The 19,257-nt window shown below is 36.8% G+C and overlaps 1 protein-coding gene across 1 annotated transcript in view; it reads left to right on the top strand.

Moving 5' to 3' along the window:
• The first annotated feature begins 6,421 nt into the window (after positions 1–6,421).
• Positions 6,422–19,257, top strand: part of fndc4a (fibronectin type III domain containing 4a) — a 28,869-nt gene continuing 16,033 nt past the window's right edge. Inside the window, exon 1 of the mRNA XM_017455575.3 lies at positions 6,422–7,115. Coding sequence (XP_017311064.1) covers positions 7,040–7,115 — 76 coding nt within the window. The 5' untranslated portion in view covers positions 6,422–7,039. The remainder of the gene's footprint in view (positions 7,116–19,257) is intronic.

Raw genomic sequence — 19,257 nt, 5'->3', positions numbered from 1 at the left:
ACACACACACACACACACACACACACACACACACACATATATATATATATATATATATATATATATATATATATATATATATATATATATATATATATATATATTATTATTATTATTATTATTATTATTATTATTATTATTTAATTGTGTTGTATGTGTGCTTTTCTTACTATATTACCTCCCAACAGAGTTTCTAGACTGATGGTATTATTAGTCCGTGACCTAGTGAACCAGCATCAGGATGTATTTATTGATAGAGACTTCAAAGTACTTCTGTAGGTCGCTCTGGATAAGGGCATCTGTCAAATGCCATAAATTAATTTAGAGTTAAACCAAAAGTGGGTGTGACCAAAACTGTAAGTTTGAGTATATATTTATTTTTTAAATGAAAAATACCAGTCTGCCCCCAGAAACACCGGAACACAAATCCAGAGGTAGAAACGCCAGGACTGTCAGCATGGTCTGTGAATTCTGGCTCTGACAGCACCATCTTTGTCCCACAAGCTTCATATCTGATGGCATGCGTGAAAGAAAAACTCTCCAGCTTGTCCAACTTTTTTACTGCATCCCTTGGGATGCGTGTCCAGATGTCTTGTGAACCATTCTAAAAACAAAACAAAACAAAGGCAAAAACAAAAGTGTGCTGCCTATTCCTATTTGTATTCAAATCTGTTTAGAACACATTATTATCTGTTTAATCTGAATAATGTATTCATATTTAGTTACATCCATAAGCTATATACTGTTCATTTAAAAGTGAATTGTACCCAAAATATCTGATGCAAAATGCAATATATATCTGGAAATTAATTTATCTTTGCCATGTTCTAACGCATTAAGGAAATCAGGGTGATTTTATCCAAACAGTTCTCAGAAGCACTGATTGTGGAATGCAATGTGGTCTTCAGCTGTTGTAGTCCATCCTCCTCAAGGTTCAATGTGTTGTGTGATGCTTTTCTGATCACCACATTTGTGCTCATTTGAGTTACTGTAGCCTTCCTGTCAGCTCAAAGCAGTCTGGCTTCCCTTATAAACAATGCATTCACACCCAAAAAACTGCCACTCACTAGATGTTTTTGTTTGTTTGTTTATTACAGTTTATTACAATTATAGTGGCAGGGTTTTAATTTTAGTGGCAGGGTGATAAGTGAGCACCAAAGGAGATCATTCATATTTTCATGTATTTAAATTGTTTTCAAGCAAGGGTGGAATTTATTTTTGTTTGTCTGCACTGTCATGGCCAAACTTTATGACTATTAGTTGCTAGCTTACTTAGGCATCTGAAAGGTTTAGTGCTAATAGTTTTGTTTACGTTCTTAGGCATAGTAACGACATAACACCATAAAAGCTGATGTGAAACCTACCTACAGTATATTACTATCTTTCTCTCATGTTTGTATAGAATTGTACATGCACTATGATTATACATGTACTATGATTACCCTGTTCTCATATAAACTCAATTTATTATAGTATCCTTTCCAAAGAGGTTCTAATGACGCTAGTCTTGTAATATGTTTAAATTATTTTCTGTAATAGCCATCTTCAGTGCACTAAATCAAGCCACAGAGATCAACACAACCCTGAAAACCTTATAGAGAGTCATTTCAGGATACACAGATAAATAGACATGTCTTGTGTCTAGTCTTGTGCATGCAGCATCTTTACTCGTAAAAGCACTTCTAAGTCGCACAAATGCATTCATACATAATTTATTCATGAGCTGCAATATAAAGAATTAAACAAAACATCCAGATGGTCTCTGTTTGCTTAGAGATTCTATTCGCATCTAACCTTCATCATTCAACCAGAGACTCAACACTTCATTCTTTTGTACTCCCCAGATGCTCCTGAGACCAAAAATATCTCTCTCAGAATCACTGGGAGAGGGTGTGCTACCTGCCATCACAAAGGAGAACATGGGATGAATGCCAAACAGGAAGTAATAAAGGTGCCGGAGAAATACTGAATTCACAAACCTTTTCAAAATGCAGACATATGCAGGATAGTATTTTCCTTTTCTTTTTTTAGATTTAAAATTATTTCACTAATGGACTTTCCTTAGAGGAAGCCAGAACTCTACAGACCCAGCGCCAAGTTTGTATGCAGTTACCTAACTTGGCTGTAAGACATCTTATCATCCCTTTTAAGCTATAGAGAAATAAAGCAGAACCACATCAGACTATATTTCACTGCTGAATTGATAAATCCTGCACATGTTGCAGTGTTATTTATGCTTCAGAACTAGCACAGATCAATACACCAAATGAAGTGTTACTAACACATTATACGTCATTCAATGAAAGGAAAAGTACATTCTGTTCATGGACCATTTGAAGTTGTCAGATCAGAGCACCTCACATGAGAAAAGAAATGCTTAAGCAATTATGAGTCTGTGAACACTGAGCTTGAGTAGGCTATAATGTTCTTAGCAAATAGCACATTTGCACATTGATACCCAGATAACGACATCTCCTTCTGTCTTCAAAGTACTTTAGAAAATGTGTGGGCCCTTTTAAGTCATATTTCAAATGTGTATATGCTCAAATTTGACAGCAAAGTGAATACAAAGATTCAGTATACAAAATTATGGGTACAAGATTCAGCTACAGCCAGATTTTCAAACTTTGCATGCAACACAGTGTTCTGAGCTGAGAGATTTTATGTGGCAGTAGAGGTCAATTTATAATCTACGTTGACATTTTACAATGGGATGGAGAATCTAAATGAATGTTCCATGCCAAAATTCTAAATGATACATGATATGTGCTCAAATAATAAGTATTATTAAGCTTAATAATAATAATAATAATAATAATAATAATAATAATAATAATAAAATGTTTTATTATCATATTATCACATTATCATAGGACCATAATAATATTTAGACTTGAATTTATGCATGTAGCACTTTTTACAACACAGCTGATGCTTTAGTCAGAGATGCTTTAGTGCTCTCATTAAGATGGCACTAGGAAAGAACCAAGTCTCATAGTTCTCTGACTGACACTTATATATATATATATATAAATGAAGTCGAAGTGATCTCTGAATGCAGCCTATTGTATAAATATTTATATGCCTCAGTGAGTTCTTCCAAACTTTATATGCCAAGACTAACTTAATTTTTTTTATGTATTTTTAAGCTTAAGTTACACAGGATACATACATATTTATACCCCTTAGTGACCTGAAGAGTTTGCCTTTTCTGATCCTGAACATGAGCAAAGGGCCTACTTGCTGATGCTGGGAGATAAATGGAATCATTTTGTAGCCTGTTGTAGCAAAATCAATAGTTGTACGTGCTTGTAATTTGAATATATTATAGCAATTTAAACAAGACGAAGTATCAGTTCTGTAGCAGTTCAGCATTTGCATAAAAGAAGACTTGCTTAACTGTGCTCCTGAAAAAAAATCAGATGCCTTAAGATGCATGTGATTATAAAGAGCTAGGTGTGATTAAAAATGAAGCACGGATGGGGATAAATTCCCAGATGCAGGGCTGGGAATCCAAACTGTAAAAAAACAAACAAAAAACAACAGAATTATCGGTAACTTGATATAGATATAGCAATCTGACCAGTTGAACCTTATATATTTTAAACATTTTTTACAGTTAGTAAGCGCAATGCAATGAAGGATATGTTTTTCAGTGTGGGATCTTTTCTGTATGTCACAATGGTGGGTTATGTCACCAATGTAATCTGTGCCAGTGTTTTAGGGCATAATCCCCTCACAAACAACACTAATAAACATTAATAATCATTAATATTCATGCACTCTATTACTAAGTCCACATAAACACTCCATTTCTAGAGTCATTTAGTTATTTAGACAAGCACAGTCATATATACAAATTTTCATAATGCAGTGTAATGGCATTCAGTGGTCATACACACAAGTATTTAGGAATCCCGCAGAAATTTGTCAAGATGCCGCATCAGATTTCTCTGCAGAACATAGTGTATAGTGTTTTAACTGTTTGAGACATTACAGACCTGTGATGTAATGCAATATAGCATGTGATAGCATGTGATGTTTTTATAGGGTATCGTTTTAAGATTATATCTGTAGTTGATGGGGTGAATATAAGCCGATGCTGTATCACGATAACGATAACAATAAAGTTGACCGAAGTTGACCGACGTTGACCAAAGTTTACTAAAGTTGACCAAAGTTGACCAAAGTACAAATTCCTGGGTGAGAATGAAACAGTTGTGCCTTTGTGGAGCTTAATTTGTTCAGAATTGCTGCCAGTGTCAAGTCCCAAGTCTCAGTCACAATCCGAGGTACATGTTTTCTCCGGACATATAAAATATATTTATTATTCACACAGCCAAAGTCACATAGAGTCTGAAGGCAAAAGGGCAGGGGTTCATGTTCTTCCTGGGGTCTATCAGTGCATGTTCTTGCACGAGACTAATACCCGTAAGGATGACTGGTTGCTCTGACATCCATGCCAAAAAACTTAAATGACTCATGATTCAAACTAAACCCAATTTAATAATGAAATTAAGTACAGCGAGAAGAGTTTGCCACAAATCCAATTTCTTTTCAATATTAAAAAATCTCAGCTATTTAAAATTCCTGGATGAGTTTTAAACTAAAATCCTGGTCACTCCACTGGTTCTAGCAATTTAATATTGATGTGGTTTCAGAATGTTTGTCTTTATTTAATTCTAAGAGTTGATATGCATAACTTAAAGCTACAATATATATATATATATATATATATATATATATATATATATATATATATATATATATATATATATATATATATATAAAACAAACAATTATTTACTCTATAATATAATGTTCCTTAGCTCCTGTGATTCACTCTGACAATCCTGTAATAGTTATTTACAGTCAGAGCAATGTCAGGGGTGTCCTGTTGGACTTGGTGGGATTTTTGCATGAACAGCCAGTCAAACGTAAATAGACACAAATTAGGCATGCCGTAGCATTAGGCACGAAAAAAGGCAGAGCTGGCAGCCAACCAGGGAGGAGAAATTGAAGTGGTAGAATGTAAACAAACCAATTCTTGGAGAATAATTGTCAATATTATAGGAGGTGAAAAGACTAATGAATGATAGATGTTTTTCTTACTGAACAAGCACTGCATTTATTTGTTCTCTAATTTGGTAGTAAGGTGATAGTCAGATGTTTTAACCCCACTGTGGGATTTGTATCATTAACCCGTTGGGAAAAATCTTTTAGCTAGAGAACTTGTGATAAGCTTGTTTGTGATTATCAGGAGGTGTTTGTGTGTTTCTCTGTATTTTTTCTATTTCAAATTCAGTAATATCCGGTAAGAGTGACTCATCTGTGGCTTCCAGAGCCAGACTTATGCACAGTCTGTATCCTAGGGCCCCAATTTTACAATCCAGTGATTGGAACACTTTGGAAATATCACTGCTGGCTCATCTAAGTACAATACTTTGTTGAAAAACGTGCTTTGATTTGCTTAGTTATACATCAGTCATATTTGGCTTGTGTTTATTGTTTTAAGTTTTGACAATGGGGGAAAATGCAAATGCAGTCACATAGGTGTTTAATATTAGTAATTAATTGTCATAATGTTAATGTTAATGGAAACCCCCAATGCATGGGGAGAACATGCAAAATCAGTGCACATAGGGCAGACGCAGGATTCCAACCTCCAACCCCGAAGAGGTACTAAATAGAAGATAAAATAAAAAATATATAATAATAATAATAATAATAATAATAATAATAATAATAATAATAATAATAATAATATGAAGAGGAAGTTCTCATAGCTACAGTATGGCCATGGTGTAAGATATAGTTCCTACTGGGCCACTGAACAGGAATCACATCCATCCATTATACCTTTTCAGGGTCACAGGGAACCTGCAGCCTATCCCAGGGAGCATGGGGCACAAAGCAGGGTACACCCTGGACCCATGCCAATCCATTGCAGGGCACAAGCACATACACACTCACACACCCATTCATACACTACGGACACTTTAGACATGCCAATCAGCCTACCATGCATGTCTTTGGACTGGGGGAGGAAGCCGGAGTACCCGGAGGAAACCCCCACAGCACATGTCACGGTGGGAACCGAACCCCTGACGGTCTGAGGCAAACGTGCTAAGCACTAAGCCACCGTGCACCCCAACCAGAATTACATTCAGTGTAATATTGTTAACCAAATGAACAGGGCTCCACAGGGATCTAATAACATTCTGAAAATGCAACAGCTTTTAACCATGAATGAGGCAGTGTTTATTGTGTCATGAAAACTTTCTGTCTGCTTCATTTCCCCCAGACCTCTCATTCACCTTGATTCCCATCCTATGTGTCTCCTTTTTATTTCCAACTGTGCCTTATTGTATTTGAGAGAGAGCCAGGGTTCCTTGTCATTGCCCTCGTGCGTTAGAGGTGACAGTCTCGTGCACTGGTGCTGGAATTACAAATCTAATAACATGAGGACTGGAGCTGCATTAAAGCCTGGATTTCTGTCTCGTGCCTAATCACCGAACTGTATAACGGTCTGTGGATGCATTAATAAATAAAGACGGGCGGATTTTTTCCCTCCACACTGAGCCAGAGCGCTGAGCGGATGAAGAGTGAGCGTTAGCGTTGCGCGTTGCCTTTACAGATGCACTGCTCAACACCAAGTATGAAGACGAGGCAAACTCTGCGATCTTCATCCTACTTGCTGTAGGATGCATGGAGAAAACCTGGAATACCCTATGACTTTTATTGCTAGACTGGAAGAAGCAAAATTATATTCCAGCAGTCGAAGATGAAGAAAATTAGTCAAGACACCTGACATAACGCGACATGGACGTCATCTGGAGCTCGTCAAGTGTGTGTGTGTGTATGTGAGTGAGTGTGTGTGTGAGAGAGAGAGCATGATCTGCTTGGGAGAAATCTATAAAGTTGACGGACTTGCTTTATATTTGGTTAATTGCGCCAATATTCAGTAAAGATGGAGCGGATGAAGGCGCGCGCCTGAAGCTATTTGGAGTCTGAAGAAACACAAGCACCGTCGAGAAACATGGCTCGCCTCTTCGTTCTGCTTAACTCTGTCGCACTGTTGCTTTTTGGCACTGACATGTTTTTGGTCGGAGCAAGTAAGTTAATGGTCAGCTTCGCTTTGTAAACACTAATGACTGCTTGCAGCCACATGTTGTACGCTGTCCGTTACCGTTCTGTAGACAAATCCAGCTGTTTGTATGCACGTGATTGCAGCTTCATTGAAAGGTTACTGACTGAGACGAAGCTGGAATGGTCGCTCATCCTGCCTTCCTGTGAGACTTGAATACAAAAAGCTATAACAATGAATCCCAGCTTTTAAAGAGAGAGAGAGAGAGAGAGAGAGAGAGAGAGAGAGAGAGAGAGAGAATATTATCTTTTAGATTTGCCAGGGAATCAGGACAGCAGGGTCATTCCTTGTTGAAAGAGTTAAAGCTTGTTATGGTGAGTATTAATAGCATCAAGTTGTCATTAAGATTGTGATTCGCAAAAGCTATAGTAACAGTGCTGCTGTAGTAATCTGTAAAATGCAGAGTTTTGTGCATCGCTGACAAAAATGTATTCATTTGGTAAACCAAATACAAAGAATATACACAATCACAGAGCTGACTGAATAACCACACTACTGTATGTGATAGAAAGCCAGGGGTATTTTTGGTTTTAAGCTACAGGTTAGTTTGAAAAAAAAAAAAAAAATATATATATATATATATATATATATATATATATATATATATATAAATCCTCAGCTATATACATCATTTTATTTTTCCTTTTTGACAGGAGTGACAATGTAATCCCAAATTATATAGCTGATTTATATTATAACTGAGTTGGTCATAACTGTCTATATTCTGAATGAATCTCAGTTCTTGCTGGGGTGATCACATTTTCCCCTCTGAAAGCGATTTGAACGTGTGAGACCATGTTGGGGGATAAGGGATCTGGGATTGTGTGGTCTGCAGGTGTGTTTTACTCACGCACAGGTAATTGTTTTATTCTGAACCCTTGGCAAGGTTGTATCTTTAATCTAAGATGGGATCATATACTAAAGCTGCTGAGAGAAACAAAATACATGTCAGAGTAAGAGTAGTCATATAATAATTAACAAACACTACATCTAATAACCTTGCACAGGGTATATTGGGAATATGCTAAAGATATTTTACTTAACCCAGCCATGCACATTTTCATGTACAACATTTGACAGACACCTTTGTCCAAAGCGACTTAGAGTAGTGGAATGTTCACTGTTGAGAGTTTAGAACATTAAGTAATCTGCAACACTGCAACATTGACGTTTTCCGCACTGACAAATGGGCGTCTGCTCACGCTAAGATACACTGACAGATATTGAGATGCTTGCCAAGTACTATAAATACGAATTTGAACCAGATTCATTGAGATTGGCCAGTTTGAAACGCACATGGATTTGAGAAACACTACAATGTAGTAGTTCTTAAATATTTGTTTTCTTATTGCTTTTGGTTTGGAACCTGAGACAAAAGCAAAGTCAACGCTGTAAGAGGTGACGAGAGTTGCAAATAGGTGACTAGAGGACTATGGGCATGGATTAAATTCAGGCATTCATAAACAATGATACATCAGACACTCACCAATCTCACAAGTGAGAAAAATTACCATTAGAGCTCCATATGCATAAACATCATTTTCTGTTTCTCCATAAGAAAAAAAAAAGAAAATGGTTAATAGGCATGTTGAATATTGGTAGAATAGGTACCTGTGGTTTTACTTTGATTTTAGCTCTGATAGGATCAAACGTCTATTAGATGTATTACAAAGTAAAGACAATTGTGAAAGTGAACCTGCTCCCTGAAACCTTCTCTGCACTGCTGTCAGATAGTTGCCATCAGTGGTTGAATTGAATTTAGAGCATTCAGGAAGATTTTCTTGCAAAAATGCTGGCACACTATGCAGTAGGGCTGAGCAATATGATCAAATAATATTGATATCATGATGAATTATGCTACAATACATTTTTCTGAGATATCACAGGTAATGTGATCTTAAAAATTAATAATTAAAAAAAATTAATTTAAAAAAAAATAGCAATTACAAAGAAGCTGATTTGATTGTAAAATGTATTTTTGTTTTGTTATAGAATTTTTTAATCGTGATAATTAAATTATTAAATACTGTTATTTAATTATTTTTTTTTTGCAATTATTTATAGATCTGGGCATTAAATAAAAGCATAATAACATTCAGCTTTTCATCCTTTCCTAGGGTTTATCTTTCTTGCTTAAAATCAAAAAGTTATGTAGTCTTTAGGTTTGGGTGTGGTTGAGGAGCTCTACAGCGCTCTAGAGGACCACACATAGTCAATGGTTGGGATGAAGTTGTTCAGAGGTGCACAAGATTTGGTATGGTTATTGAACTCATCGTGTAAGACAAAGTTCACTTGGTATTATCTGACTCCACCCAACAGAAAGTCAGCCATGTTGGATGGAATTTTCCCACGGTGTTTTGACGTTCTTACGATGGCTGAAAACTTATGAAAGTTTACAAATACGTTTGTGTTAAGATATCTTTTGATTTGTTGTAGTAATTTGTCATAGACGTGCCTCACTGGCTCCATAGCGCCCCCTAGTTTCAAAAACTCAAAAACTTTTGAAACTTGGTACATCCACCAAAAATTGGAATATTGTATCATTCTTTTGTCATTTGTCCTGGGTGTGGCCAGTGGAGTCCATAGCACCCCCTAACATTTCCAAATGAGTTTATCGCTGTGGTTGCCACATAGTTTGTCCAATTATCATAAGTTTTGGTGGGGACATTTTGGTTTGTTTGAAAAAAATGCATGCTCTGAATTTTGAAATATTCCTCCTAGGGGATTTATGTGACAGGTACCAAACATGGCCAACATCATACCAAGACACTGAAGATGCTACACTGTGAACAGATTTTTCATATATCGAGTGGTACTGTCATGGCAAGGCAATAAACTTATGGCATAAAAATTAGATATAGGAAGAGCTCATACCTTTGGTTTGCATTGTAATTTAGGTCAAAATTGAGATATATATTTGGTATTGGGGGCTGAACACATGGATGTGCCTAATGTGGGGCACATCAATGTCAGATAATTTACAGTGAACGTAAGATGCCTGTACCAAAGCATACTTTATACAAACCAATTGAATGTAAAGTGAATTACAGCCAGTATTATCAGGGACAGCTTGCATCTCTCCATAGACATGCATTGGTTTATTAAATACATAGGCATGTAGTATGGTCTCTGTATTCCTTTTATAATTGGGTGGCTGAATTTGCTGCGTGTGTTTAGTGCATTTTGCAGATAGCTCTGGGGAGCTTTCTGAAAATCAGTTAATGTGAGCAACCAACATAACCTGTGATTCAGTCTGAGAAGATGTCTGTACCCCATGTGGCTTCTAGCTTTTTACTGTACACATCTTACCCTGGACAAACTATGATGCTTTGATGGCATGTTACATAATAGATATAAGTACATCTGACTCACATGGTGAAATGGGATGTAGGTAGAGCAAAAGCTGGTACCAGAGCAAACACGTATAATGAAAGTTCCATCATAAACAGGATTTCTTAACTGTGTGACTAGTGCATGTTAGAGATATAAGCCCACCAACCACTCCAAATTAAGCATTTACACACCATTTACTCTGAAACAACACCCAGTTCTGAATAACAGATATTATTATAAATGATTTGTTGTGAGCAATGCCAAGATTTCCTAATCTCAAACAAACACACTCGTTCTTGCTACTCATTCCGTCAGCCTGTGAAAGCTTAGTGCAGCTCTACATGGTTGGTACTAACTGGAAAGCTGTAACTCCTGTGCTTTACTATCCAAATAATCATTTCCTGCATCAGCAGGAGTTTATGACCATCCATGCACATAGTTTATTCTTTGTTTGCTGCAAGGAAGAAATAGGCACTTACACCCAACCCCTATTACTTAGAGAACATTAAATTTTCATATAGCAGCACACCAGGCATTCTGGTCTAACATCAGTACCCGACCTCTTGCTCTCTTGTGGCTGAATGGACACAAATCCTCAAAGCCTTCTCAGAAGAGTGGAGGCTGTTTTTGCAGCAAAGATGGGACAACTCAATTATAATGCCCATGATTTTGGAATGGAATGTTCAATACTCAGGTGTCCACGTACTTTTGGCAGTATAGTGTATATACTATACTATATATAGTGTATGTATATAGTGTATAAACTAACTAACTAACTAACTAACTAACTAAATAAATAAATAAATAAAAGCAGTCAGGTAAATGTAAACATGATTAAGCTGATTTGTAGATCTTGTCTTGCTGCGGTGTCTTGCTTCGTGCCATTTGCACCAAATTCACATTTTACCTCTTTGGCTGACACATTTATCCAAAGCATTTGCAACTATAATACAACTGAGTAGTTGAGGAAATAAGGGCCTTGCTCAAAGGCCCAACAGTGGGAAGTTGGTGATGCTAGGCTTTAAACTCACAACCCTTTGATAAGTATCCCAATGTCTTAACCCATTCAGCCAGCTTGTCTTAAGCTATGTTTGAATAGCAAGGCCTTAGCACATACAGTCATCGGTTCCAGAAGCAGGTCAGGGTTTGATCTACAGCCTTTATGGGTCCTTTTGTGTTACAACCCAAAGCTGTAACCACTGGGCTACTGGTTTATTCAGTCTTTAGTATTATGGCAATCCTTTGCTTAGATGCATACTTGATCTGAAAATAAACCTACATTAGAATTACAGAAGTCTAGGGCATAGAGCATACTTTATAGTGAAACAAAGCTGAGGAAAAATAGGCATGCAGTAAATAAACATATATGGTGACTGCATATACTGTAAGTATACCAGTGCAGAGGTGGCAACATTCTTGAGCTTGTGACACACATATATTGTTCTGCTGTCTCTAATCCATACGTTCCAGTGCAATTAACTTTGAAGGCTTGATTGCGTTAAAGGTCAGTGAATTCTACTTTCTCCATTTTCAACCTCTTATAGACTGAGGTACGTGTATCTATGAGCAAGGCTGCATATAGCCCTTACTATAACCCTTCAAACAGTCACATGCTGTGGATGCAGAGCTTTAGTAAAACAGATGGTGGCATTCATGTGACCTGCAGCGCTCCTGATGTCACAGTTATCCAGCATTAATGTGAAAATGACCCTTTGTGCCTTTGTTTATGATGACGCATGGAGCTGAGCCAGATCGTTCAGTCATTGTCTTTCTTCTCCAGTGCATTTACATAATATTGGATTATGAGGTTTAGTCTGCATTTGTTAAAATGAAAAGAAGAAGATGCTATGCAGAGGTTCCTTTCTTCATTTGCAGACAAAGCTGTTTGAAGTATGATGTTCTCAAACCCCATACAAAGAGTGTGTATGTGCAGCATACTTATACATATCTGATCTCCACTTTATCTGTGCACAGGAAGATGAAGCATTTGGCACCCATAAAGCCAGAGAGTGTAAGCATCTAATGGTATTAAGAAAAGGGAACATATTCATACCCATCTATTCAGATTTATACACACAATAATACACACTAGTGCTGCCTTTGATCACTAAGACTACTATATAAATCTAGCTAAAACAACCAAAATGTAAAAGGATTGCAATTTCTGGACACACATAACTGAATTTAAAATAGCACAGCTGACAATAGCACAGCACCTCTAGCAAAAACTTTGAAGGATATCAATTTATAGATAACAGAGCACCCTGCCGACTCTGTACAACTGCACTTCAGTTTCAATAGATTTCAATAATACTGTATGTCTTACATAGGCTATATCAGAGAACTGCGCCTGTATGTACAATATTGATTTAAGAATTTGTGAATTGATGAATATTTTCTTCAAGGCTAATGTAAATGGTTTGCCGAAGCCTGAACTTTTTTGGAGTCTGCAAAGGTCTTCCTGTGAGGCTTTGTCTTCTCACATACTCTCTGTCCTTTAGGAAAAGTCAAATTGTATTAAACACACAGGAGCTAGAGATAGATTACAAAGTGGCAGATGTAATTCAAAAAACTAATCCCACGAAGGCTAATCTCATAAAAGTGCAAACTATAACTGTAGATCTGCACTGAATTTAGTGAAAAAGGAAGTGGATGGTTATTTTATCAAAAACACTTCCAGAATATAATAACAAACATAAGTGACAGCAGTTAGGGATAAACTTGTATTTCCTCATTTGTAAGTCGCTTTGGATAAAAGCGTCTGCTAAATGAATAAAGGTAAACGTAAATGTAAATAAAGGAGGGAAAACACAATTTCTTAAGAAAGGAAAAAAAATGTTAAGCTAAGGCACCTGAACTGGCGAAAGATTACCAAGAACCCATTCAGGACAAAGGCGTCATAGAAGCATTAACCCACATAAAAATAGTAAGGTGGAATAATAATACAGTTGCTAATTGTAATGCACGGAATTCCAGTTTTAAGTTTGCAATATTTTAAAAGATTATGAACCACTGTGCCCTTCTTTAGTGAAAAAAGATCAAACAGGTTTAAAAAAAAAAAACTGTCAGTAATCCTTCTAATACAACTATGTGCTGAGAGGAATACAAAGAGGGTGGTATTTTTACATAACACCTTAAAGTGGCTCAGTACTTTTGTGGGTTAAATTATTATATCTGTGTACTAAAACAGTGGCATTTAAAAATAACTACTGCTTAACCTCCTTGTCTTTGGACTACGACAAACCCCAGGTTCACCATCTAAGCCCAGGTCTATTTACTCTAATCTTTAGACTTATTAAAACAAATTCAGCATTAAAATGTTTTGAGATAAAATATACAGGACACAAACTCACATGTACAGGTAGAAATATAGCACATGCCTATTGCAAATATGAAATCCATTTTTTTTAATGCCTCTTACATTTTGTTTGCATGCTGAATAAAACCTAATGTAAAATATTAAAGAGGTAAACACTAAATGAGACTTACAGTTTACAGGAAATATTCCTATCACTTGACTTGGACCTATCTGATTGGTGCTTTTAATAGAAATATCTTCCTCACATGACCAAACTCACTGTCAAATACAGTAGATTTAGATGGAATCTTCAGACCATTTCTATGGCATGACAAGAAGGTAAGAATGAAAATAAGATAATTACAGCAGTCTGGGTGTCCTATAGATTTGTTTGTATAACTGGGCTTCAAACTTGCATATAAATATAAACTTACATATACATACTGTATAATACATATAAAGTACATATGCTCACCAACCACTTTATTAGGAACAACTAGACACATGCTCATTCATGCAGTTATCATGTGGCAGCAGCACAATGCATAAAATCATCCAGATAAGAGTCAAGAGCTTCACTTAATGTTCACATCAAACATCAGAATGGGAAAAATGTGTTCTCAGTGACTTTGATTGTGGCATTGTTGTTGGTGCAAGATGACTGGCTAGATTGAGTATTTTTAGAAACTGCTGTTCTCCTGGGATGTCCATCAAAAAAGACAAAGTTCAAAATCTCAAACACGTATGTCAATAAGGTTAAGGCATGCTGAAAAATCTCTTAAACCTTAGCATCAACAGTGGCAACACTGATTTTCCCCTCTTTACAGATCCAGTGTTGACAAGTAAAAGGTGTTAAGCCAGTTTGCAGAAGCTCTTTAAACAAAAAATACTGCAGTGTTTAAAAAATACATATGTATATGTATTACAACACTCTCACATCTTTTGCTATTTACTAATTGGACACTTCAGCTTAAATTCCCACATTTTTGAAGGAATAAATGTGTGTATTAATATTGTAATATTTAATGTTAAAAATTGTACATTTAAAAATTCAAACACTTTACATAGAAAAGAATATTGTGAGTTTTTTCTGCATACTCTATTTAATAATTTGTCCAAAACTGTCCTTAGGGTTGAGGTGGAATAGTTTGTTTACAGTGATTGACATAAATGTATTTATCTTTGTCCCTAACTTTAATGAAGGCATTAATATTTAAGAGAACTCAGTATGGACCTACCCACTTCATTTGTAATGTTGCTCCTTGCTGTTTGTGCTCCACTACCCACTCAAAATCACACAATGTCTCTGGATTTGCAGAGTTAATATCTGCACATATTAGACGACTGTCAGAAGTCACTTTTCTCAGATTGATTGATGCTGGAAGAAAGGTAGATCAGCCTGCAAAGCCCTTCATCTCACCTTTTTGTTGTGTGTACCTCAGATGCTATAGAATGTTTCAGGTAGTGCTTCAGATCACCTTGATGTGTTTTGACAGCACTTCAAAGGTCAAAAAATATCTAGCACTTTACTGAAAAAAACCCAGTTAACTATTTCATTAGTTAGAATGATAATATGCACTGAAATCCTCTCATTGATAACTTGGCCCAACATGGAGTGCTGTTTTTGAACCCTGTCCTCAGGAATATGTTTTTCTCTTCACCGTGTCGGCGTAGTTTGCCTGAGAATAGTCCATGCCTGGAGAGCTCTGATTCTGCCTGATGTGTGTGTAAATGTTGTATTTTTATTTAATTGTCCTTCTATGTCATTGCCTTTATATTTCCTACATTTCGTTCAGAGAGTGTAAGTGCTTTTCTCTGTTTTGATGGTGTTTCTAGTGGGGTGGTGGTCAAGGATCTGTGCAGGACACCGAATTTCTTCCATTCCAAAATTGGAAAGCCATATTATGTTTGTCTTCATAGACCTTGCTTTGTGCAGAGGGGCATTGTCTTGCTGGAACAGGTATATTTGGCCACATTGTGTATATTATGGGCAGAAAACTGGTTAAAACCCCATTTAACCAAATTAATATTGGCGGGGGGGAAAACCCATCATCTTTGGCCGCAACATCTGATGGTTTTCCCCCTGTTGGCACACATATCTTTCCATTGATAAACAAGAAGGCATTGTTTAGTAATTGAATAATAGGAGGTCTTTCTGTTCTTTTCCAAAAAGCTGTCAGACATTTTGCTTCTAGAATATAAATATCAATTAGCTTAGGAGAGCTGCTTCCAGTAATTATATTGACTGTGAAAATGCCCATAATGAAAACTGCAGTCTTTAGTGATATGCTGTGTGGCCAATCATTAGTGGTTTATTCTGTGGATAATTCTGAAAAAGATATAATATTTGTATGGCTATGAGATATTTCAGTTTGGAAAGCTTGTAGTTTGTCCAGGCCATTGCACATTTTATGGAATACATTCATGTTAAGAATATTAATGTGGGCTATTAGAGAAATGGGTAATAATCTCCATCTTTCCAAATATTTAGAAAAAGGTTTAAGGAGGATTGATAATTAGCTAGTGATATACGTTCAAAATAATTTTAATTGATAAATAGGAAAGTGACAAGCAACTTGAGTGAAAGAGAACCTAAAATCAGCTGGAGTCAATGTTAGTATTTAGCTTTCCCTGTCATTCCGTAACAAGGTTGTTTTATTTTGTAACCAGAGAATTTACCAAAGAATGATGTATTTTATAGTAGAGATTGGCTGCAATTCTTCAGGTCGAAGAGGTATAATAAAATGTCAAGTGCCCCTTCGAGTGATGTCTAGTAGAAGTTAATGACTTTAAAGATCACACTATTTGTCAATATTTCAGGTGTTGGGTGTGAGTATATAGAATCACATCTTTTAAGGAAAAAGCTGTTCAAACCTGTCAAAGGTCTTTTCCGTGTCCAAAGATAGGATGGTTGAATCTAATTATGCTATTTTTAAGATACAGTCTACTTAGCAATGCAACCATAAGGTCTAAACAGCGCGTGATCACCATAGAAGAAGAAAATTTGTGTGCTAACTGCTTGCTGTTTTCCCTTTAGGGTCTTTCCGTAATAGTGCTCTAAGCCCTCTGGCCACCCTGAAGCGCTTTTATGGTGACGTCAATGAAGTACAAAGTGTGTGTGTGTGTGTGTGTGTGTGTGTGTGTGTGTGTGTGTGTGTGTGTGTGTGTCACTATAGCGTATTTTTATTTACGTGATATTTGCAAAAAAAAGTGAAGTCCTTGCTCTGGCAATATTTAGAAACACTTAAGAACTATACTGTTGTGCTTTTTCAGCTACAGTAGTGGTCACTCTAAACATGAAATGTGACTGGCAGAAAAGCCAATTTGCTGAAGTGGAAAGGATGTTGATTATGAAAGACACAATGTTTTGCTGGTAATGGTTACCTTTGCGTCACGATATCTTTATCTAGGTCATTGGTGTCCAAATATTTTCCAAAGGGGGCCAGATTATACATCAAAATATCAGAGGTCCAGTCATATATAGACATGTCATCCAAATCAGGTAAAAGGTGTAGAAATTACAGCACTTTATATAGGTGGTTTCCTCATATTTCAGGGACCAAAAGTAATTGGACAAACTCTAGTAGTTTACTTTTTGCAATGCCTTTATTTTCTTCCTCTTTTGATTGATCATGTTTTTCTGCATCTGCTTTTAGTTAGTTCTCTCTTTTTTTGCCTAACCCTTTCAATACACTTGTTGCCCCTCCCCCATATCTCACTCATTAGAGTGCTTGCTTATGCCCAGGAGGTTTTGGGTTCGATCCCAGTGACAGAGTGCATACTCATTCTCTCTTAATTAATTCTGTTTATTCCCTAACTTCACTAGTTTTTGTGGTTCCTGCCACACCCTCTGTTATCTCTGCCTGGTGGCTCAGTGTGTAAGAGAACTTTCCCATTTCATTTCTCAAAACCAGTTCTCCATGAAGCATTACTCTCATGCCACTCACTTTTGTCTTCTATTGAGCCCATTCTTTGTCGCTCTGTGCACAAGGTTGTTAAGATGCTTCTGATTACAGGACATCTAACAAACCCATTACACTCTGTCTGCTTGGATTTTGTTGTTATCAATGTTGGCAGCTCTGAAATAGTGGTAGCTACAAAGGTGTGTCAGAGGTTGTGGCATAACACACAGGATTCTGATTCATACACTGATCAGCCATAACATTAAATCCATCTGCCTAATATTGTGTAGATTCCCCTTGCCACCAAAACAACTCTGACCCATTGAGACATGGACTCCACAAGATCTATGAAGGTGTGTTTTGGCATCTGGCACCAAGAAATTAACAGTATATCCTTTGAGTCTTGTAAGTTGCGAGATGAGGCCTCCATGGATTGGACTTGTTTGTCCAGCACATCCCACATATGCGCGATCAGATTGAGATCTGGGAATTTAGAGGCCACGTTAACACCTTGAACTCTTTGTCATGTTCCACAAACCATTCCTGAACAGTTTTTGCAGTGTGGCAGAGTGCATTATCCTGCAGCAGTCCCATACACAGCAAGCTCCAATGCACTGTGTGTTCTGAAACCTTTCTATCATAGCCAACATTAAGATTTTCAGCAATTTGTGCTACAGTAGCTCTTCTATGGGATTGGGCCAGATGGGCTAGCCTTCACTCCCCACATGCATCAATGAGTCTTGGGTACCCATGACCCTGTTGCCTGTTCACCACTTGTTCTTTATTGGACCACTTTTGTTAGGTACTAACCACTGCATACCAGAAACACCCCATAAGACCTGCTGTTTTGGAAATACTTCGACCAAGTCATCTAGCCATCACAATTTTTTTCCTGCTTCCGACACATCAACTTTAAGAACTGACTGTTCACTTGCTGCCTAATATTTCCCACCCCTTGAGACATGCCACTGTAATGAAATAATCAATGTTATTCACATCAATGGTTTTAATGTTATGGCTGATCGGTGTACATTCTAGCAATAGCTTTTTATTGACCACAGCAACAGAGAATCTTGTATAATTGACCTTATTCCCACTGTATAATCATGAACTGGAAAGAAATACTGACACTGTCGATATTTACTGTGACTCTCCAGACCTCCAATAGTGTCTTAATTGGGCAGTGATTGTGTGTCTCGCACTGGCTGTGATTACCTGCAGTGATGAATTGGGGTCACAGTTAAAGATAAAACATTCTTTTTCTAACCATTTGCTGTGTTTGTCCTTTGATATGTCCTTCTTGTAGTGACTTGCATACCTAAAAATGACAAAATTTCTAAAGGAAAATTTCACTAAAACACATGGTCAAAACACTGGTTGTTACATAAAGCTGTTACATAATTCAATTAAAGTGCTTCATTTTTGCAAAGAAACAGAGGGTAACTCCTGTTTCAGTCATCTACACAAACATGTAAAGCCAATTAGTGTGCTGTTGAAAAATACCAGTGCTAAAACGCTTGGTTCAAAAGCCTTTTCTGTGTTCACCTACTTTCTATTTTCTGGCCTCAGAATTAGAG

This window comes from Ictalurus punctatus, chromosome 25 (genome assembly GCF_001660625.3).
Source record: "Ictalurus punctatus breed USDA103 chromosome 25, Coco_2.0, whole genome shotgun sequence".
Lineage (NCBI taxonomy): Eukaryota > Metazoa > Chordata > Actinopteri > Siluriformes > Ictaluridae > Ictalurus > Ictalurus punctatus.
The sequence above is the reverse complement of the archived record's forward strand: the minus strand, read 5'-3'. Positions and strand labels throughout refer to the sequence as shown.